General features: G+C 38.7%; 1 protein-coding gene across 1 annotated transcript in view; it reads right to left on the bottom strand.

Moving 5' to 3' along the window:
- Positions 1–2,627: 2,627 nt before the first annotated feature.
- MAP3K4 (mitogen-activated protein kinase kinase kinase 4) overlaps positions 2,628–24,218 on the bottom strand; it is a 62,526-nt gene continuing 40,935 nt past the window's right edge. The window contains exons 17-27 of the mRNA XM_026844562.1: positions 23,291–23,407; positions 19,010–19,110; positions 17,797–17,877; positions 16,165–16,356; positions 15,431–15,501; positions 13,057–13,173; positions 11,395–11,554; positions 5,148–5,270; positions 4,520–4,626; positions 4,134–4,313; positions 2,628–3,175 (exon numbers count right to left, since the gene is read on the bottom strand). Of these exons, the coding sequence (XP_026700363.1) occupies positions 3,155–3,175; positions 4,134–4,313; positions 4,520–4,626; positions 5,148–5,270; positions 11,395–11,554; positions 13,057–13,173; positions 15,431–15,501; positions 16,165–16,356; positions 17,797–17,877; positions 19,010–19,110; positions 23,291–23,407 (1,270 nt within the window). The 3' untranslated portion in view covers positions 2,628–3,154. The remainder of the gene's footprint in view (positions 3,176–4,133; positions 4,314–4,519; positions 4,627–5,147; positions 5,271–11,394; positions 11,555–13,056; positions 13,174–15,430; positions 15,502–16,164; positions 16,357–17,796; positions 17,878–19,009; positions 19,111–23,290; positions 23,408–24,218) is intronic.

The raw sequence follows: 24,218 nt of genomic DNA, 5'->3' as shown, positions 1-24,218 counted from the left end.
GCTTGTTTAAAAAAACAAAAAAGGAAAAGGAGGGGACTTCCAACTACCAGCAATTATAACTGAAAAAAACCCCAGTCTCTTTAAAAGATACTGATGCTGAACAGTGGGGATTATGATTGGCATGTTCAGTGACAGTACATTTTCATTGCACATAGGCCTAAACAGTGACATTCTAGGACTGAAGAGCCTGTGTGTCTCTAGAGAAGGTGGTAAGCAGTCTTGATTCTGGCAGCTGGTATAAAAAAAAATATATTTCCTTTCCTATAATAAAACTGAGGCCAGAAGAAATGGGCTAATACAACAGAACAAATCATTCCATGAAGTATGTATTTGCTGTTCAGTGTATCAGATCATCTAGGAACTAGTCTTCTTAATACGCAGCACTGAAAGAGCAGGTATAATAGTGCTTTAGCATGGGTTAGTAAGTAAAGTTTTTTGTGAGCAGAGGGAGTGAAACATACAATGTGAAGGAAGGAACAGGCCTTGGGAAGTGTGAGGGATGATTTTGGGGGTGCTTTTCCTCACCTGTCTTGTGTACACACTATTCCCTATGCTCTAAAGCTTTCTGGAACAGGTTGTATGATGTCACAAAGTAAGTTGGACTTTAGTGTAGTTTTTTAACACATGTAATGTAGCCCAGGGTCAGAAAATACTGACATGCTTGCACAGCTTTTCTTTTAATAAAGCACATGCCCTGCACTTTATTTGCTAAAACAGTCTTAACAGTGGAAAACCAAGTACTGTAACTTGTAGTAGTGCCTGAAGGTCTGGCTATGGCAGTAGTGCATCAGGCAGTTAATGAGCCAGGCCTAAAGGGACTGTAATAGCAACACTTTGAAAATGGGTGGGGGTGGGAGAGAGAGGCGATCTCTCCAAGAGAGCATTCTGCTATCACCCTTACCTGGCAGATGTGGCACGCTTTTCTCAGGGTGGCAGAATGAACCCTGTAAGCAGGGGTGAGTAGTTCTGAGCAGCAAATACATATTCGTGTAGTGATAGAGACCAGCTTTTTGCCTCTTTAGAGCCACTGATTTAACATGGTGGTATATTTAACATTCCTTATGAATCTTAGTCCTTCCCTCCCCAACTGCATGCAGTGCCACTTCACCCAGAGGAAAACACCGAACATGTAAATACTTTTGAAAGAGTATTTAGACCATTTCACACCCCATTTCCCTGGATCAATCCTTAGAACAGGGCCAAACACACCACTCCTGCCTCTGTCCTCTTAAGCACTTCTAGAACCCCAGCACACAAGAACTTGCACCACTGGGCCCTTCCAGCGTTCACTGGCAGACACAGAAAGCTTAATGGTACTTGCCAAAGTTAACCTAGTCCAGTTCACTGTATTAAAAGAATGACATATGTCATTAGGAAGCAGTGTTTGCCCCTTGTCCCCACAAGCAACTGTATGTTCTACAACTGCCTTAACAAAAGTAGTCTTAACGTTTGTTTATACAAAAATAAAAGTATAAATAGAAAACATGCAGTGAATGAGTTTTCTTTTGGTCAGCAACAACAAACTAGTAACAGTTTTCCTTTTCACCTTTATCCTGACTCCCCAAAGCTGTCTGCAGTTGTCCTTTGTGTATAAGGGCACCTGAAACAAGGCAAGTGAGGACACAAACCGCCCTGCCACTTCTGATACACCGCAAAGTGAAGCACACAGCAGGCCAGGGGGACTTTTACCTCAGGTACTTTCATAGTCTGTAGCTGAGGATGACAATGTACTTCCCCCTCCTCTCATCACTGAAAATAGACAACTGAAGAGAAGGGAATGTATAAATTCAGCATTGTCTCTTTTGAGAGCCTAGATACACTGCACTGGTGACCTGCACAACAAGGCTCATGCTTTTCTAGATTTAAATGTCTGTTGTGAGACCTTCTCAACAGCTCACCCAGCTGCTATAAGCTACTCCACACCTGTAGAAAACCAAGGATTTGTGGATGAAGAGGAGACAGGACTTTATAAGTAAGTTACCCATTTTAAGGTGTAAAGTTGTAACAGAAATATGTAAACTTGTGCTAATGCTTACAAGCAACAGTCAATCTGTTTGTAACAGCAAGTCAAACAAAATAACTAGATCAGGTGTTGCAGACTGTTTCTTTTAACTGCTAACCACTTCTAATCTGTTGCTTTTCTGAGACTGATTACAATTGAGGGTGGGGAAATCAAAGTCCAGGATCAGATATCAGTTTTAAAAAGCTGAGAGTAGTTTCTTGGTTTTGCCGAATAGAACACAAGAATAGTCGTAACCAATTCTTCTGTTGGCCGCAGAAATGGCATGCAGGTTGCTCCCTGTTCGCAGTACTCACATTCAGGAAGCAAGTTACTTCAGACCATGGCTCTATCCCTTATGTAACTAGATAGCATCAGGGAACTGCACATCACCTTCTTTCCTCGGGAGGGGATAAAGGGGAAGACCTTAATTCTGTTACCACTTGTGCAAGAAGCATCTTGTGTAACTGCCCATCTTGAACGTGACAGATATTGACTATTGCAATATAAGAGGAGCTTATTCCAGTTAGGTTATAGCTTAGCAGTCTTAAACAAGCATTGAAAAAAGTTTTAAATGCAACACAACGCCACATACTTATTTTCAGAAGAAAAACCCTTCACCAACAACTCCTAAAATAAACCATTTATTGAGAAAAAACTTTTTTTAAAATTTCATTAATCAGCCTTGTGCATAACAAATCTGAAGCTTGCCAAAAACAAATAAACAAAAAACCAGTAAAAGTTCACAGTCAGTGCACTCAACAAACAGTTTAAAAAACAAGGTCCATAACGCCTGGTAACACTACAGCATTTTTCTGAACCTAAAGAGTTCAAAAATACTACGTATTAACATTACAGTTCTCAATCAAATGAGAAACGGGAGAAAGAACAAAAAAGGTATGGTCCATATACAGTAGTAATGGCACTTTCACTGAAACATGCAGCTTCTTCCAACTTGCAGACACTGTCACATGAGCAACATGTGGCAAGTAAAACATACAGGAGCAGCAGAGAAAGTGACGCTCGTCACTTGTGCAGTCTTCGTAAGTTCAACTTTTATACTGTTTCTCAGCACAGTCTTTTATGTAAATATTACATACAGTAGTGATTAAAAGGTATCTTGCCAGAATAAAAAAGGCCAGAGATTGAATAACTTCATTCTTCATCTGTGCAAACCTGTGGACAGAAGGGCAGTTAATTCAATTGTCTCCCTACTGCAGCAAGAAGATGACAACTGATCCCTTTCTTTTGCACCTTCACTGAACATCTTTGAAGCTTTCTTCTTTCTCCCATGTTAGACAGATAAGAAATGACAAGTGTTTATATGTGAATACTGATGTCTCCACTGTCACTGTGCAACTCTCAGGTGCCTAAAGCAGCATTCTGCCTCTGAGGGATGGGATGTGGCTACAGTTGCACTGATAGAGGGATGGGTATGATGATCCTAAACCACTGTTACTGAACAGAATACCAAAATGAACAACTTCACGCTGGAAAGTGGGACAGAATTCAATAACCTATTGTGCTCCTACTTCAAAAAAGAAGTTACTAATACACCTACATTTGGAGCTGTGAATATTTGCTCTTCTTATGCAAAGAATCAAACATAGTTCATGCAAGAACTGCAGATTGTTACACCAACTGCCAGATAATTCAGTATGAACTTAATGGGAAGTATGAACTTCCAAAGCAGACCCTCGCACTGAAGGATGGTGAAGTTCTCAAGCATGTCCTTATTTCACATTTAATGGAGAGGACCCTTATCTCTATACTACAGAGGGCTGTACATACGCACTCATTAAAACTTTAGGCAGAGAGCCCTTCAGATCCAATTAACTACCACAGAATTTAAGCTTGACAAGCCTTTTTAATGTAAAGATAATGCATCTCAAAACAGCAGTGAAAGTTTATTGCATGCTGCACGCCAGAGGTTCTTTTAGTCAAATGTTCTCTAGCAACATCACATGTGCTTTGGAAAACTTGCCAAACCTTGTATTCTGGACAGTATCGGCTTGATACCAGCCTCCCACCGTGATACAAAGCCCTGCAGCACAGCTGCAAACGATGAAGCCAATTATAAAGTCTGTTTTCGACTCACACCTACAGTCTTTGTAGCCAAAGCCATGAGACAAACCTTGACAAAAGGGTGATCGAGGAGCTGGCTGGCTGTCCACCTCATCTTTGGGTCGCTTTCCAGGCAGTGGCAAAGGAAGTCTTTCCCTTCTGGGCTCACTTTGTCAGGAATAGGAGGTTTATGACCCATCCCCACTTTATACATGATCTGGAAGTTGTGCTCGTATTCGTGCCAAGGCCTCTGCAACAGGTAACAGCATTGCAAAGCGCAAGGTTTAGAGAGCAACTTGCTATCCCACAGAGCATACGTTTCTGTACCCCAGGAAGTTAAAAACCACCCCAGTACCTGCAGACTTAAGTGTGACAAATTGCTGGAAGTGGCACCAGAATTTGCAGGGAAACTGCTAAGAAGAGTTTGCACTCATTCAGTACGTGAAACGTCCTTACCTTGCCAGTGACCATCTCTATAACAACACAGCCCAGGCTCCAGATGTCTGCTGCACGTCCATGTCCTTCTCCTTTAGCTCTAGTAATTACTTCTGGAGCCATGTACGCTTTGAAACAACACATATGATGTCATCAGTTCATACAGCAGAAGGAACAGAATACATTAAGTGATTAATAGGGCAAACCAAATGCTTCTTAATATATCTGTAATGAAGTACCACTCAGCTTTTCTTGCTATGTTTTGTCATTTGCTGGCTGCTTGTTCTCTGACACATTTGCAGCATAACTGTCTTTCAGTTTGAAAAGTGATAGTGAAAATTCTGGTACAGTAATTTTCATTTATTAAAAATAGATGAAGCAGCTGTTCAGTAAGAGCAGTCCTACTGCAGAGATACAGCCCCAGAAAGCATAAGCTCCAGCATCTTTATAGTTACCTGACAAATACAATTTTCTCTCTCCAGCTATATCATTCATTGACTGTTTGGACTTCTGGATGTAAAGCCTATCTAACTAGCCAAGGTAAAATCAAGTTTCCCTAAAACACTGTTTTACTCCAGCCCAGACTTCTGGCAGAGGTATCTCCTTTTATGTAACTAGACAAGTATCTGCCTAGCACATGCCTCCTTACCTGCAGTCCCCAGAGTACTGTTCACTTCTCCAGGCATTGTCTGCATGTTGTTTTTAAGTTTCACCGAGCAGCCAAAGTCTCCTAATTTAATCAGTCCAGATGAGGTAAGAAAGATGTTGGCTCCTAGGAAACACAACGAAAGACAGTAACATTTGTTAAATCAGTGCTGAATTAAGGAACAAGGGCTTCTCAATATACTCTTGGAAGTTACACAGTAGAGGCTAATAGCTGAATTCACACTTAGATCTCTACCTGTGGATTAAACATGGAATATGATAGCATTAGAGATGTTCCCCAAAGGGTACATTACCATTAAACAACGGGATTTTTGGTGGGTTTGTGTTAACACTAAATGTACTGGAAGCTGTCAACAAGAAGTGTTCAAAACACAAAGCAGTATGGTGGGCAAACTCATCAGCTTTCCATATGTGCTCGTTATGAGGAATTACTCCTCCAGGAATTTATGAATTCCAGTGCTTATCCTTGTGAGTGCTGCACTGCGAAAAAACACCCATCCTTAAGGAACTTCCCAGCAGAGGCCATTGCTGCATACCTCCCACTAGCCATCTTCTCAGTTCTGCTGAGTCAAGACAGATGATATCTTACAGCTGTGTCATCACTGCCAGCTTCCAAAATGGAGCTTACAGCATTTTATTACATGTACTACCCAATGCCCGCTATTGTGCTCTGCTTCCAGAAGAATTTTTGGAGGAGGGCTACTGTTATAATAGCTGGCTACACTGCCATTTTGCACTATAAAAAAATTTCCCTAGAATGCTTGAAAATCTCCAAGGGGAATCTGTAGTTGGCTGCAAGTACAGTTGCTCCACACAACACCACAAAATAAGCCAAGTGGTTTCGATAACCAGTGGTTTCCTTTCATTCCAACATCCTGCCGAAACACATGTTGACAGCCAACAGAAAACAGGTAGAGCAGAAGGAGCTCACTATACACGTCAGGCCAAATCCTGGATTCTGCAAGTATCACAACAAAACCACAAGTAGGTTGCAAGAGTCACCTAGCAGAAATACAGCTTCAGCTGTGATCTCTCTAGAGGAAAGGTGAATGGTTTGCACAAAACAAAACTGCCCACCTATTTTAGGAGTAGGCAAATGCTGGGGACTTTGTTACACATAGCCTTTCCCATGTTACACAGAGGATTCTTTAAAAAGCAGCTCATCTGAATACAACCTTCAAAAATTTCTCACTTTGTTCCACCTTGAACATAGGTCAGCACAGGAATTCTTGGCTGCTCCTCCTTTGTGTTATGTTCTCTCAGTTAACAACTTTTTCCACTTAGCTTGGCTGGGCATCCCCAAGATATTCAAGGAAAATAAAAAGAATCCTCAAAAGCTCAAGTCAAAAAAAGGCAGTGCAGGTCAATGATGCCAAAACCCTGCCCATTTCTCAAAGGGCTTTTCTCTAACTACTATGAGAAAGCACAATTTATTTACTCCGACAGGTGTTGCACAGAACTGCACTATAAAAGGGGGAGAGAAATCATTAACAGAAATAAATTCAAACCTTTAATTACTGTAAGCCTTTTACAAGTTCTGAAAGAAGAATTAACTGCCAGTGAATACAACTCTTCCACACATTGTGTCTGTAAGCGTTCCGCACCTGGCATTCAGGTGCCTGCACATACTCAAGATCAGAATTCTTTGGCTGGGATCTGCAGTTTGCCCCCATAGGGACATAGGTGTCCTGAGTCACCCTGCAACACCCAGGCACGTGTAACGGAGCTGGGTAGACCATCCCTCAGCTCCCTGAATGAAAGAGAATCCAGAAACACCAAAGCAGTACAAAAAGGCAGCTCAACAGGACACTAAATATGGGCAATGCATTCAAAGAGCAGCACTTACTCTATCAGCAACTTTTTCCTTTGAACTACTGCCCACAGCTTTTCTGTTTTCAAGCAATTACTTATCACATAGAAAGTAGGTGCACTTAGCCCACACAAAGAGCTTAGGGAAAACTGTCATCACTAGCCAACACTTTTACAAGGATGTTTTGGAAACCTACATTCCCATTCCTCAAGAAAGAACATGCAGAGTTCATGGAAGGCCGAAGAGTGGTTTCTGACTACTGCAGTGGGTTGAAACTGGCAGAGCTGAAGTACAACTATATCTCTTGTGACTGGATCTAAAGATATTGTGACAGTTTGGCTTAATACAGTTCAGAACCTACTTACAAGGCCTTTCAAACTAAAGTTTGTCCCTTTAAAAAAAAAAAAAATAGCGTAAATGTTACTGTGAAAGCTCCTGTGAGCCTTTGTCCTGAAAGCACCTGGAACTGTCAAATGGAACAAAGCAATGAACCAGCTTCACCACAGAGAAAGAGCACTGGAAGACTTGTGTTACTGACATCTTCTGTCAGCTGATTAAGGCTTCTGATGATGCGCTGTCCACTGGAATCTCTGTTCTGTAAGCTGCTTGGTCTCTGCTTCAGAGACCAAGACCAAACTCTAGAAGGAGTCTTTAAAAAGGGTCTCCTTGTTAGATGAAACCTGCACAGAATCCAGCAAGACCTGGGTAAGAGAACAGGAGACACAAGGGCACTACTTTGAAGGTGCTCGATGCTTTTTACCTGTGACAATGCTACTACTGGGAATGTAACAGAATTCTTACCATATCTACATGGTTAATAAGCAAAAGAAGAATACCAGAGACCATGGTTAAAACGGCAAAAAAGCACAATACACCCATCTATTCCTTCTGTCCTCCTAAACATACACTATCAAAAGCATCTTTATTGGATTTACTTGGCAGAGACAAGAGGTAGCCTGGTTCTGCACAGCCCTACTGCCATTTATACCACAAGATCTTCTGGGCAGACTGCAAACAAAGAGCAAATGTCAAAAGCCATACCTTTGCTAGAGAAAACCACAGCTATGACCCAAAGCATTTAAACTGAAGTTTCATGCCTTGTAATATGTGGCTGACTTGGCACAGAAATAAGTGCAGCGAAAACTGCACTAGCATGGTATTCCAAAGGTGCTGGTATAAATACTGTGTCTCCTAGGAGCAGTATCAAAAGCCCCACTAAACACTGTGGCATAAATCCACAAAGAGAGAGGAAGCTCGTAGACAGTCCTCAGCCGGTACTTAAGCAGTGCAGCAGCAGAATTCACTCAAGAAACAAGCAGGCCAAGTGCTACCATTTGATGAGAAAAATCAGCTTTAGCATCCTCTTTTACTTTAGAAAGTGTGACACATGCTCGTATTCTCCTGTTGAACTGGCTTCTGTCTCTTGTTGAATGGCCTTCCTTCCCCTGTGCTCATCACGAAGACATGAAGGCAGACATTTTGGGAGAGCTAACAACACAGTTAACAAGAGTTAAGACTTTGATGAAGACTTCCAGCCTTGAGCGTCTCATTCAGAGGTTTCTGATTTACTGAAACTTCAGATACAATTTTCAGCATTCATTCTGAAAATGCAACCTGAGCACTCTTCAGGAATATGCCCTTCTCTCCCAGAGAGAAAGCACCAAGCACGACCTCAGTGATTAATTCTTGTCAGTGCAGCACTCGCGAGCCCACTCCTGGAGTGCTGTGTCTTGGTTTGGGGCTCCCCAATACAAGACAGACCAAGGGCATCAAGATGGTCAGAGGGCTGAGAGATGGGTTTATTTAGCTTGAAGAAGGGAAGACTGGAGGGAGAGGGGGGATTTACTGATGGGAGGATATCAAGACAACAGATTTTTTCCTCAAAGGCACCCTGTGAAAGGATATGGGGCAATGGGCACAAATAGCAACCTCTGCAAATTCCAGGGAGGTTATCAGGAAAAAGTTTTTCACAATGAGGATAGGTCAGTCAGTGGGACAGGGGCCTGGAGACATGGGAATTCATAATTCAAGTGAACAAGGTCCTGAGCAGTCTGATCTAATTTGACATTTGGTCCGATACTGAGGTCAGCCCTGTTTTGAACAGAGGACTCAGAAATGCCCAGAGACTCCTTTCAGCATTACATATTCCATCATTCTCAATTACTGGGCACATTTTCCGTGAAAAAAAATGAAGTAATTGTAACTGAGGAATCCGGGCTTAGCTACAGGGGTTAAAATCCAATACCCAGGATAGAGATTAAAAAAAAAATAGTATCCCAAAAGACTTAATCACCTGCTACATACTGGACCAACTACTTTACACACTGATGCAGACGAAGCAAAACCAGTGCAGCCAAGTGTAACAACCAGCCAACAGCACTACCCTCACTTTGCTCCCACAACCACAAGCTGAAAAAGGATTCAAGGCATCTGTGTATTGCCTCATCTTTTACACTCACAGAACTGGATGCCATAATAGCATCTGAAGGACAACGGTGACACTAGTGGACACTACTAACCGAAAGACTCCATTTTTGAGCACAAGGTATTTGTCAGACACCAACTGCGGGACACGTATAAACAATTACTCTAAGAATTCGTTATCTGCTGCGGAAAGAAACAGATCCACAGCGATGTGCAGCAAACTGGCCACGAGAGTGTGATCTGACAGTGAGATCTGAAAGCAGTTTTAACAGTCTGAATGACATATTATCATTCTTCTCTATAAGAAGAGCACCTGACTACACAAGAGCTAAAAGTAAAACCAGTCTTCTGTACTGCTGTTAGCTTGAAAATTTGGTGATGCAATGTTAGCATAAAAGGAGACAGAGAGCAAGAGACTTCCAATGTAACATCAGGCATCCTTTATAAAAATACTCTCTGCGGTCTGTCTTCATATTCTTTCATTAAGTTTTGGGAAGGTCTATACATAGATATATCTGCAGTGACCCTCTGTTTATAACTGCTGTTATTCTCAAGGAACACCCCAACATTTGGTATGAGGAACCTGTTGCAATAGAAATGCCCTCACATAACACAGCATTATGGTTCCATTAAACAGCTCTTCTCACTTCACTGCATTTCCCTTACGAGAGGGAGACCTATTTGGAAACATATCTGGAAACAGGCAATGACATAGAGCACCACAAAAGAAACCCCTGTCAGCCAACCTTGGATTTTGATCACAACGCGCTTCCAGGAGAGCAGAATTCAGCTAAGCAGAACCTGGATATGGAATGATCAAGTAAAGGGCAAGGACAGGGGGGCACTGTGAAAAGCATGGAGGGAAATCCACAACTGGAGAAAAACCTTTGGTCAGGAAGGAGAACCAGAAAAGGCAAGATTGCTGGGGAACGGGAGTGAGGGAAAGTGTTTTCTAGGAAAAAAAGCCAAAACTGACTCAAGAGTGGCCTACCTGGGTGGAAGGCCTCTGGATCGTAGATAGTTCTTTTCCCAAATGAGAAGCACGAGGCCAAAGGACCAAGAGCAACTGGGAACCTCCTACACTGCTGCGGTGATTCAAAACCCTGTGAGCAAGAGGGACATAGAAACCCAGCATCGTTGGGTTGCACTGCCTTGTCATAAAATGAGCATTCGCAGGGCATATTGTGTGCATTATTTCCCCTACCTTCTGTTAAGTTTCTGCCATAGGTGAGCAAAATATGGCAGACTAACAAAAACAAGATAACTAGACATGGAGGATGTTCTTGGAAGGCGCAGGAAAAGAAAAATGAATGTGAAATGTGGACTGACACTGGGTGCCTTAAGCAAATGCCAAAACCAACCCCCCCTTCAGTTACTGGAGTTCCAAGTCTGCTCATTTTGTAAGCAAAAGCTGAACGCCAGGCATGAGTAGATAAACGTATGGCAAAAAAACCACTAGATAAGTAATTTTACCATATCCCTTTAACTTCTTTTAACAAGGCTTTTACTGCTATGTTTAATCAACCATTCATCTGAAATCTCAGAAATCTTCTGGAAAATGGGAATCAAGGAAAAGTTCTGATGAACAACTCTAGCACTGTACACTGCTTGTCAGCTCCCAGAAAACGCCACTGTTTCTTGCATAGATGAGAAAAACAGCATTACGTAACTCAGTACTAGAAACAAAAGGACCAAAATTTGAGATTGGATAAATCCCCAACAATCTTAACAACTTCTACAGAAACTAAATAAATCATGGGCAGAATTTATGAGTTTGCAATGCCAACTGTTAATACTTTTTATGTTCTGCACTTAAAAAGGAGCACGTAACTAGCCAATAACTTGTAAATTGAGAATTGAAAAATGAGTGGAAGGCGTTATACACTTAATGGCTGTAGAGATAATGTGCGCTAAATCTGCAAATACGTCCCCCATCACACCCCATCCCCAGCTACAACACTGAAACAACAACATTACCTTTTATGGTTAACATTACCTTTAATGTCTCGATGAACAATACCATGTTCATGTAGTACATTGATAGCAATCGTGATTTGCTTTGAGTAGAGCCTAATGACATGCTCTTGAAGGCCCAGTTTTGATACCTCCTCCAGAGTGCCCTCATCACAGTACTCCATGAAGATGTACATTTCTTCCTGTTGTGGGAACCAAACCGGATTGCATTTGTTTCATTTTTTTTTCCTTTAAGTTTTTTCCTTTAAACACTGAATTAGGATCAAGTTTTCCTTCCATTGTTCATTTGTTTGTGACAAGAGTAATGGAAGTACCATCTAACGTTTTAATGGAAGTCCTCTTACCATGGAATAGCTAATAAATTATCTCTTCAGAACTCTGTTCTCTTGGGCATGCTTCAACCTAATATACTCTCTTGCACAGCTATGGAAAATTCTCTGCTATATGTCTTACCTGCATCATTTGTATGCAACCGATACTATCTGGTGGCATAAAATCCGTTAGTTTGGCATCAACCAAAAAGTACTTTGGAAATCTTGTAGGTATATTATGCAGAAATGCAAAAAGATCCTTTGCATATTTAGAAGAAAGGTTAAATGTTTGGGGCTTGTGGGTTTTCTTTCCTCTCCCAGTTCCTGCAACATCATGTGTTGATTTCTTGGGGAGGGCAAGTGTTTTGTGGCTGTGTGTGGCTTGAAGAAGCATGCCAACTCTAACTCACTTCAAGGAGAAGTTTGGTTCTTGTTCCCTTTTTCTGTTTCCAAGCCCAGCCAATTTCAGCTAGACTTAATTAATACAAAAAGATGACAGAGACATTAAGCTCTTAGAACTAGCCTGAGAGACCAATGACCCAGTGGCACAGACACTCAAAGTTGTGTCCCCAAGTAAAGAAATGCAGACAGAAAGCAGCCTTTGTCCCCTTCCAAACCAGCAAATGGGTCCGCAGGTCAACCCATTCATATTGAGCAAATCTGTGAAAAACACACACCACTTTCCAGCCAGACACCAGACATCCTGCTCCCATCCCACCTCACTGAGTAGAGGTTCAGGAATGACTTGAGACTCACAGCGGGAGGTGGGGAGGGCACATGGGAAGCAGAGAGTAATAAAAAGATGGGTATCTCAGCATGCAATTCTGGAATCCAACTCCATAAGAAAACCAGGCTTCATTAGTTCTGCTCCTCAAGCAAGAAAATTCATTTTACCTTCTGAAGAAGATGCTAGCTGAACTCCAAAAGATCTGCTTCCTTAAGATTCTTGTCTGGCATCAAGATTTAAATGCCAACACAAAATTTTTCCAAGAATCAACAAGATACTCGTACAACCTTTGCTGCTAACAGTGAAGGGTTTTAGGCTGTCTAGTCTTTATCTACATGCAAAATTCACCATACCATATATGATATAGCTTGGTTTTAGAGCAGTTGAATAGAGTAGCAGCATGGAACAGCTCCAGCATTACCTGCTTTATTCACTTATCACAAACCTTCCCTGTTTATGTACCAGTTCCAAAATATTTCTCCAATGTTTCAGAGACCTCAACATTCAGAGGAAAAAAGACACTACAATTCAGAGACATCCAGACAATTAAGTTGAACTAGAATGTTATCAAGTAAAACCTCCATGATCCAAAGCTTCTTAAAATCTCAGCCCTATAAGAAAGCCCCAGTAATTTAGGTTTTCTTACCCTATGGAGCTCCACACCAAAATAACGAACAAGATTAGGGTGCTTGATGCCTTCAAAAATCTTCAGTTCATCAGCTGTTTCTTTGATGGTTTTGTGATCGTTAGGTTGAAATCTTATCTGCAAGAAAGATTTTTTTCATTATTTTCCACTATTTCAAATTACTAAGGAAGAAAAAAAAAAAACCAAAAACCAAACAACCCATCCCAAACCCAAACCAAGAAAACAGCTGAAAAGCTGGGGTTTTTTTTAAAACAGCATCATCACACAAAAAGCTCCAAAATCCCTCCACCCCCAAACTTAAACAGACCAAACTATTTTTGAAAATTACATACCAATATGATGATTTATAAACTATATAAGAGCAAAACGTTGTTACTTAAATGTATAAATACACAGGTGTGCACATATTTATCTCTTCTGAGCTTGCCTGCTAGCTTAAATGTGGTAGATAGACACAGTAAAGAGAATCTGAACATAACATCAGTGAGAGCTATCATTCAAGAAAGACTAGTTGCCAGGTACTTCATCAATGGAGATTCTAAGGGATTTCTCCGAGGGGTTTCTTCATTAAGAATGAGGCAGTTCTAAGGAAAAAGTCTGGTGTGGAACAAATACAGTCATAAAGGTTTTGATGAAAGAAATACATTTTCATTAGTTCTGCTATAATATGCTGTGATGGATTTTTCATGGAGGAAAAAACAAGTCTCCTGAAAAACTGATTTAAAGCTTCCATTCACATAAAGATAAACAAAATTCCTAGCAAGTTATGGAAAATGGTACCTTTGCCATACTGGTAGAAAGCAGAAACTTCATTAATTGAGTACAGGACAACTGCTAGATAAATAAATGCACGTATTTTACCTTTGGTTGCTAGGATGCTATAATTGTTTTTGTTCTGTAGAGCAATTCTAGAATACAGTTTGTACTCAAACAGTGGTAAAATTAAATAAATGGAGATTTATTTATTTATAAATGGTGACAAATGACCTTCAAGTATTTTATGTATTTCCTAATGCTTCAAAATTGCAATGCTATGTATTTGTAGTGAATCTTGTTCACTATAATTTTTAGAGATTTTAACAACACTGCTTAAGACAGTAAAGTCTGAAGAAGTGTCAGGGGGAATACAATGTTTTTAGCCTGTTTAAAAATCAGTAAATAAATCTTCTCCCAAGGTACTCTCAAGGAAATCCACAAAAGCCTTTATTTGGAAGTTGCAAACATTTTGCCTTTAAGCCCACAGTGGGGAGGCAGGGAATGGTTCTTGGTGAAGTAATTCTGGAAGTTAAAAATACTACAGAAGGCGGCAGCATACTGTATATTTAGCCTACTAGTGAAACAACTGTCAAACAAGGTCCATTTAACTTATCCGAACTTCTGCTAAAGAGCACACATATGCTAATGTGTAAAAAGCACCTGCATCTAGAAAGCAACTCTGAGTTCCAGAAACAGAGTGCTACTGTTAGGGGGAAAAATGTTATTTCATCGGGAGAAAAAAAGCAACATAAACCCAACAACCATAAAATTTCAAGCGTTGGTATTAGTTAGTCAGTGAATGAGTATAGTAGAAGTAGTTAAGCACAAGCCCAGCCTTGCTTTTCCACACCTTTGAGATCATATATATATTCTGTGTGTGGAAAAACTCACTCTTAAAACATAACTGGTCTAGCATCAAATGGCTGGCAGGGTAACTGTTGTTAACAGTTACTGCTTGCAGTTGTCTGAAGATGCAGAAATGCAATAAAACTAAACACAAATATTGTAAAAAACAACGTGCTGTAGGGAAGATGGATCTCTACACCTACACAGCTTTACTTACTTCTATCCTGAAAATTAAATTTTCTGTACCCACCAGGTTAGTCAACAGTTTAGTGACTCAGCCTAGCTCACTTAAATACAGGAGAAGCTGAAAAACCTCTGATGTGATACTTCCTATCTTTTTCTCCCAAGGAATGAACTAAGAAAGGAATAAAACAAGAGATGAAACACTGCAAAGTAAAAACAAGTTTGTGGTACAGTCTTCGCTAAACAGAAAACTCTTTCAAAAATAATTTACGATCTCTTAAATGGGAGTTCATACATACTAAGCAAGCATTCATTAAATTCACAGCATCCCTATGAGATTAGTAAAAAAAGCATTATCCATTTTACATACATTTAAATTGCTTTATTTAAAATAAAACTTAAGCAACTTAAGGAGGAACATGTCATAATAGCAGATTTGGCTAGAAGAAACAACTTGTCTTTCCATCCTTTCCCAGTTAGCAACAGTGTTCAGAAATCCTTAATGCCTGCTAAGTCATGCACATTTGGATTGGAAAAAAAAAACAACAAACCCAAGGACAGTAGTGATTCATGTATACAGAGTACTCACTTCCTTCATAGCCATCAGCTCTCCAGTGTCAACACTGATACAAGTATAGACCTTTCCATACTGGCCTTCACCTACATAATTAAAATAAGAACAATTACACTACCTTCAATTAGCAAAATGTACATCAACTCCATTAAGAAAACATCACTGAAAACTGAGCTTGCCAAGGTTATTTAACCTTTATTTTAATTTAAAATTTCAAGTAGCTTTTAACCTGTAACACCTAATACTATATTCATAGTCCTGAATTCAAGCTGATTAAAAGTAAAACCACAACATTAACAGGCAGACCTGAAAGAAAACTTCTCATGAATATCAGAATTTTCCCCACAAATGCCAAACTAAAGAGGAAATAATGATCATATGGGGGAAAGGACAATATTACTGGTAAATTAAACAAATCACAAAGTTTGTGCTCATTTCCATTCATATTTCTGGTTCTTCCAAAAGCACTACTCATTTTATAGGGTTAAATGCATGCAGGAATCATAGGATCATATCCAAGTAACTATCCTTATCAAATCTTTCTCCTCCTTTGCTTCTTGTTATTTGACCAGAGAAAACTTTACTGAAGTTCTACATAAAGGAGAACCTAGATGCAACAGTATTTTGTATTTTAACATTCTGATTTCAGTAAAGCTTATATTATCTATGCAGAGACCCAAGATTTCAAAAGACAGTCTTCAAAAATATTAAGCTTGGTATTATGAGAAATGAAGGTATAATCAACATACCAATTTTGTTTCCTCTCTGCCACTTGAAAGTCACTTTTCTCAAACCTACATGCATGACATTATCATAAGATTTCGGTGTGTCACAAACTTGGCCAATGATGTTCTTCCTCCTCATCTCTCTGTATCTCCTTTCTTCAAACAACTGAACGGACTTTTGAACAGCTTCAATCGGTGCTTGCTTGGAAGCAGTGTCTAAAAAGAGTGATGAACAATTTCCTTGATTGGGAAATATTCACTGCATTTTTATTTTGTGACCTTTTGATACCACGTGAAGTGACCTGAGTTAGAAGACAACTATTTTGTGAGTCCAATTTAAGATGTAGGAAAAGAATAAAACATTTTAGCAATCACAAACAAAATTAAAGTAAAATGAAAATACTGGTACTTTTCTCATAATCTCTTATTTGATTCAAGGAAATTAAATGTATGAAATGCAACATATTTGTTTGCATTTGGCCTGTAACTAATCACTGATAGTGGAAATGTGTTAGGGTCATTAAGAGCATCAAGGAAAGGACAGCTACAGATATGAGAGGTTTCTTGGAAAGCTCATAGCATCTGTTATTTCAAAGATTTAGAAATATTAGATAACTCCAGCTTTCAAGTCTTATAATGAAACAGAATCCTAGTGAGGCCAGAATAAATCTCAGGGCAGCATTAATTTATTCCCTCCTTGTAAAGCACAAAAATTACACATCCCTCACTGCTGACAGACAGCAATCTAACCTGTTACTAACAGCCTCCAACAGATGGAGATACCAATACTCTCAAACAATATATTCTACTGCACCTATAATTAATGTCACTGCATCTACACTGAATCTGCTTCACTGTAGTTTTAAACCAAAATCTTGGTCTTATTCACAGTGAACAGTAAAATCAGTTCCCACTGCAGCAGTATTCTAGAAATTTTCAATTTTTTGCTCATTCTTCTTTTCTAGTTTAAACAAACCCAATTCCTCCAGTTTATGTTCTGATCAAAAAAATAAGACTTCTAGATTTCAGAAAACAATTTTGCTGTTCTTCAGACCCACATAATGAGAGACAAGTTTTTATGTGACAGAAAACTTCCTTCTAACGTTTCATGAGGCTTCACCCTCTCAGAATATAGGCAAGCAAGCTACATGAATATATCTGGACAGTTACTTTAAGTTTCATGAAAATAAGCAGCAGGACAGAGAGGAAGGGGCCCCATAACAGCCTTGAATTTAGGAAACAGTATAGAATCACATGCTGTTAAGACACCCAAAATAAGAAAATCCCATGATGGGGAGAGATCTTAAGAAGTGAGGAAGTGCATCCTACTGTCTTGCAATTTATAACTGGGCACTGAATAGGGACAGCAAACTTCTGCAATTCTCATAGTAATAAATGTACTTATTTTGTAGAACACTGATAGTATCTTTCAGAAACTGAAAAGACATAACTTTTATTTTTAATTACTCCTACTTCAGTGAGTACACCTAGTGATTTTCTTAGCAGTACCTTCTATCTGCAATCAGGACTTTTTTTTTCCCCCCTTTCTATATATGAAGCTGTGAAAAACCTCTTCACAATCAGCATTAAGATTCAACCATTTATTGCAGCACTAGTTTAACAGACATTACATTATAGTGACTCCTAAACACCTACCTTTGGTCTGGTTGATTAAAGTTCTGAGCTCCCAGCTCCGTCGGGATGAGCCACTTGAATCTCCTTTTGGATACGATGGTTCTAGAGAAATAATACTGTGAGCATAGAAGTGGCTTTATCTCATATTAAGGATTATGGCACTATACTCAGCAGAGGCTGAGAGCTTACATATCAAGATTAATACACCTTACAAGTATATAAGGCAACCATATAGCAATGCATGCTCTTGAATTCAAAAATTACTTCTCTTTAGAAAGCAAATTATGAAAGCTATTCTGAAACAGGATTTAATTTACACAGGAACAGAGATCTCCTCCCACAGCTGAGGAAAGCACTTCAAGTAAGGGCACTCAGAATCAAATATGTAAGAAATCTGTAGGAAAACAATCTTCTAAGGTTCCTTAGAAAAAAGACCTGTATTCATGCCAACCTAAGCCAGTTTCCTACTCATACAGATAAATAAAAAAGGGAACTAGGCAGACAATATTTTCAACATTTGCTTAGAAAAAATAACCAAAAAATTCCCCCATACCTCTAGGCATTTTAAGGCATTTCTTTCTCCGAAATCCACTTCATTTTGCAGGATGACCACAATATCAACTCTACTTTGCCTAGGATTTTGTACTTCATTTTAATTTGCACAGAACACACTATCTTAATAATCAAGGTTTCAAGGTATTTGCTGTAATAAATACCACATATACAGGGGCTGGGGAAACGTGAAGGAGAAGCCCTGATCAGGACATCAAGTCACACACCCTGTCCCTTCTTTCAGGATTCAAATAACAGAAAATATTTGTAAGATGAATACTGCAGTGGTAGTTAAAAAACTGGACAGAAAACTCTTCAGCGTCCTGATGGGCCCAGTTCATACCTCATTAACAGCATTTAGAAATTTACTATTGAATGGGGTATATAATTGAGCAATCGCATTACACATTTCATTTTGAATGCTGTAACTTTGTAAGACACCAGGAAATTCCTCCAGGTACAATTCAGAAACAATATGGAAGGCAAGAGAATAGTGGGTATGTTTGAAAACAGAAGAACCTACTCTAACAATATAAGCCTAAAAGTTAAATATCTAAGATATGTGAATGGGAAAAGGTGAAAAAAAGTTTTTGAAAGGGTAAGAACTGGGAACAGAGTAAAATATATAAATGAAATAAATCATCTGCACATCCAGGTCACAATCTGTTACTGTGACAATCACCTTCTCGCTCTTCAGTGGGACTGGAGTGACGACTAAGGGATCTGAACTGCAACTCAGCTGCTATTGAAGCCAGTCGATCATTTTCAGGGACACTGGAACCCCTGTTAAAGAGAGCCATTGTACTAATTAACTTAGCATTGCACTAAACTTCTAGTGACAATTTAACTGAAGTTTTAAAGAGAAAGAACCTCTGAAGCCTAGGACATGAATCATGAAAATAACATGAAAGCAAAACTGATGCTGAGTAGACTGAAAACCTTTTCTATGCTATCTTTTTCCCCAAAATGAAGACTTTTAAATATAATTTTAGTTATGCCACTCTATGAAAAAAACCCTAGGCTTCAAAAGCATGAACTACTTGAAAATGTTACTTGCCCATATCAACAGAATTTATTTTAATGACTTGTAATATACTAAGACAGGCTTCTGCTGGTGCCAGGTGATTCAGCTGGGTGGTAATGTGAACCACATTATCAGATGAAGGGTGGTAAGTGAATTCATATGCTCCTAGTGTGCTGCAAGTACAATCATAGTCCATAGTCATTAACTCAAAACTAGTGGGAAGAGCCACAAGCCATCTGACAGGAAGAACAGTGTTGAATGCCAGCAGCTTGACTGCTGGAAAAGCCCTAGCTCCATCAGACAGCACAGAGTAGAATCAGATACTTCATAATAAGACCCAGATGAATAAACATGCTGAACAGAAAGGGAAACAATATTGAGAGAAATGAGTCTTAAATCTGTAAATCTTCAGGCACCTTTCTCCAGCCCAAGACATTGAACAATCCACCCATGTTTTAGAGCCATAAATTCCTCATAGAATTCTTTCTACAGTAACTCCCTTTTGGAAAAGGCTCCCTTTCAATTTTTAAGACATGGTGGGAAAAAGCTGTTACTGATGCCTCCTTTAGCATAATGCTTTAGAGGTATGAGCTAAACGTTATTGGAAAGCAGGAAACATTGTTAAATCCTTCACAGAAAGCTAACAACTACAAACAGATGAAAGATACCTGGCATCACAAAGTGCACACACCTATTAGAGGACTTCCCTACAGCCCTGAAGTTGCTGCCAAATTGTATCCAATTATTACCTAGTAATAGTTTCTTTTTTAAAAAATAGATACAATCTGCACAATCCTGAGAAGCCAAAACCCAAGACACCCTTATTCCCATGCAAATGTTCTCAATACGATGTTTGCTTTGCACTCTGTACTAGTGCCAACTATATCTTTTAAGTTTGAAGAGGAACTCAAACTGAACTAGTGAAAATCCTCAGTATTCTTCAGGAAGTTGAGATTTCAATAAACAAGAAGTGCTGAGGTTATTCTCAGCAAATACAGAGCAACAATTCTAGATGCGCAAAGACCTTAAAAACAAGCAAAGCCAAACCACCTCAAAAATGAAGCAGCAGCTGAACAAAGGACCTTAAGCATCACAGCTTTAAATGTAGGTGTCTAAAATCCCTTTCAGACCTATCTTAGGCAACCAGAACTTTTATTGTTTGTGTCCAGAAAGACTGTGTGCATGTTATCAGGCAAAGAAACAGAGTAAAAGAAAAGAAGCCTTGCTAAATTTCTGCTCCAGTCCTGGATAAATATAAAATGATGAATAATAACCCCAGCTAGCGCAGAAACTAAACATTTATAAAGGTCATCAGTACGAATACAGTGTAAACATATAACCATGAGAAAGCTTAGTGTAAACAACCAAGTATTGCTGCTTTGGATTTTACTTTCTAGTTATATTAAACTAAATTATTTTTTTTTAAAGAAAAACTTCAATAGAACTATGGTGGCATTTGTGCACTACGCACTGCCTAGTACAATTGATTTATCAAGTTTCTACATTCAAGTTCCTATATTCAACCTTTTATAAATATTTAATGCTTTCAATCATGTCATAAATGTCTAAAGAGTTTCTGGAAAGTGTACAAAGATTGAGCTATTCCAACAGCTGGACCCCACACTTCTTGCATACAAACCCACAGAACACTTACTTGATCCAAGAGATTCCATTTCTCTTTTGGAGCACAAATAAATGAAATCCATAATTAAGACTGCAATGCGTTAAAAAGTTTGCAACTTTCTTTTAACTATATTAAAACCAGAAATTTACTATAAATATATTATGTTGTAATATTTTGCCTTTCCTCAATTAAAAAACCCCAAAACATAAAATAGCCCAGCCTCCAAAACCCTATCTCTGCTTCAATAATTTTTTTCTTCATATTCTTCCTAGGTAATACAGGGTATTAAACAATATCATGGGATATTTTATTAACAACCATCAGAAAAGTAAAAACTGAGAGCTCTGAGAAAAATACAAGTCTTTGAATAACAGGACTAGACAATTCGACTAAAAACCCTGCGTTCACATCTGCTTTTATGTTACAATCCATTAAAGTATTATGCATTTGATTGCAAATAAGGAGTAGAATTCTCATTTCTTTTCTTCCTAGTGACTATTTTCTTGAACTAGAAGAAACTGTCAAAATTACAACCTTCACACTTTGATCAATATTCGTGCAGGACACACATGCAGAAAACGTTAAAAGAATATACTACTGTATTCAAGTGTGTCAATCTGAGAGCTGCATCGAGTGTATAAAATCACAACAAAGCCTACAAGTATTAAAAATTAGCTTCCTATCTTCCTCTTGAAAAATTAACTAACTTCAAAGATATGCCTTGGCTCAAAGCATTGTACATGTTCTAGACAAAAATCACCTTCATATGCTGTGTAAAGACTAATTATAAAATAAACAAGTTCTGCATCTTTGAAATCATAAATACTAATTAACCATCACCCTGTCAGCTTATAAAGCTGTCAAAACCTCTCAGTGAAAATTCTCTAGAATGTTGTTTACTTGAAAAGGGCTTTTCAAGTGCATAGTACTACGGACTACTGCCTACTCTGTCTTTTTCAATAGGGGGCTTAAACAGAAGCATGAAGGATACATGAATAAATACATGTAGTTTTAATGACAAAAATTCAGATTTAAAAAAAAAAAAAAAAAAAAGGGCCCAGATTCACAAACTGTATATCTGGAGGCTACTGTAGGGTGCAAGTCACATCATAAAAATAAACTAAAAAGACTTCAGGAAAGATTTTTTTATATAAAGTGGCAACTTACTTCCTTCCCTCTTAATGCATGCTTCTGCTCTGGATCTGGTGACAAATCTATAAACCATGATGGTTTGCTGGCTAACAAGAAAATTATTTATTAAAAAAAAAATCATAATCAAGTTGTATCCAAGTTCCTTTGGTTACCATCCATCTGTTGGTGCTTCACTACCTGTTCTTTCTTTTCTCTATGGCTGTGCGATACAGACAAATCATGTGTCTCCATTCATACAAATCTCTTACACAAGAAAGCTTTTGGCACTCTGTGGTAGAAATAAAAAAGATTAAAAAAACTATTTATAAACCCTAAGAATATCACTGTATGAATAACAGGATTTTCACAGTCGGGATGCAGGAAAAAAAATTCTTAAAAAAATTAAAAAACCCCAAACCAGTATATTTAGAGAACTTGGGAGACATGTCAATGGTCTGACTGTGGTATGGGAGGAAGGAACACCAACAGTCTGAAACATAACAGCCAAATCAGAGGCCAAAAAGCAAGAAAGATACTACCATCTGTCTGCCAAAAAATTCACTTGTGGCCTCTACAAACAGGTAATACAGGAGTGGTTTCCATTACAGTTTCTGATACGGGTCGGGTTTCTTTCATACTGAGTTTATCCTCCACAACCCTAAGACGACAAAGGTGTAGCAAGAAAAAAAAAAAACCCTCCTCAAATCTTACATGTTTAATTCTGTGTTTGTCACTATATAGTACTTCAAAATACTTATGGCAGAAAATAACAATCTCAAAACTCTTAGTTAACATTAAAAATAAATCCTTGAGCTTATTTGCACATTACAGTCATCTTAGTGCAAAGTGTTAGTTACCAATACTGATTATTTAGTAAAGTTATACCGATGAACTGACTGGCATAGGTTAATTTAATGGACATTTTAACTGAGAATATCTGTAATCTATGTCAGAACTGCATGCTTAACTACCACACTGTTCAGACATTTTAAATCTGAAAGCAGTCTTATCTATTTCTAAGACATCAGATTTTGCTTAAGTCAAACATGAATGAAGGAGCCGTGGAAGACACGATGGGACGGAAAAGCACGGTGCAAATGATCTACTAGGATACAAGTATGCAGAAACAGTTATATGGGTGATATAAGTAGAATGAGGCTGCTATGTCATGGAGTGGAGGCTACCTGGTATCATTTGCACTGCTGACAGGTTTGGCTTGAGCTGAGTCGCTACCGACGGGAGCGGGGCGACTGACAGCAACACTGCAATGGTTCCGTGCATCACAAGGGACATTCCGCGTGCTGTGGCAAGAAGAAAAACTTCAGGAAACAGTTTAAAAAGAAAAAAAAAAGGTATGGATTTGAAAGTTTATTTTAAAAATAAAATCTTGAAGTGTGCATAATGAGGCCCGGTTAGTTTTTCCAAGTACGTAAAGACTTTTATGTGGAATATTTCTGGGTCTCAGAAGCTTCAGGGGCTGTCAATATGTACAATAATAATCATCATCAAAATAAAAATCTCCAGATCTTCAGAGTAGTACTAGTTTCTGCCAACAGCTAAGCAACTTCAAAAAAAAGTGTAGAGTTTGATACTGTGTTGCTGTTCTTCATCTAGTTTGTGTACAAATATGTATAGCAAAGTTTATTTTGAAATTTTTTTAAAATGGGTTTTGCATCAATTCTCATGTCAACTCTTTCAAAGGGAAGCAAAACCATCCAATGTTTTAAGCTTCTTCACAGCAGGTTGGTAATGACGCAGAAATGCCACCATATTCCAGAATGCTACATCTTTTAAGTCTTATCTATGCTAAAATACTGAAAACACTGTCATGGGCATGTATGCAGACTTTCGAAGTGGGAAACGAGATAAGAGTCTTGTTAATGAGCAGTTTTCACTGGATTAAAGCCTGTTACATTGAAACACTGTTTTCAGGAAAAACAAAGGGGAGAAGAATGACTTCAAAGTGAGAAAGCATGCACCAATAAAAACTGTAAAATAAAGAGGGGACAGGGGGAGAAAAAGAAACTATATCCTCCTTAAAAGCACACTGATAAAATCCGGATCACTAACATGCTGATTTTTTCTACCTGCTTTGCCCTCAACAGAAAAGAA

This window comes from Athene cunicularia, assembly GCF_003259725.1.
Source record: "Athene cunicularia isolate RWA chromosome 3 unlocalized genomic scaffold, athCun1 chr3_part1, whole genome shotgun sequence".
NCBI lineage: Eukaryota > Metazoa > Chordata > Aves > Strigiformes > Strigidae > Athene > Athene cunicularia.
Note: the sequence above shows the minus strand (reverse complement) of the source record. Positions and strands in the feature narration are given on the sequence as shown.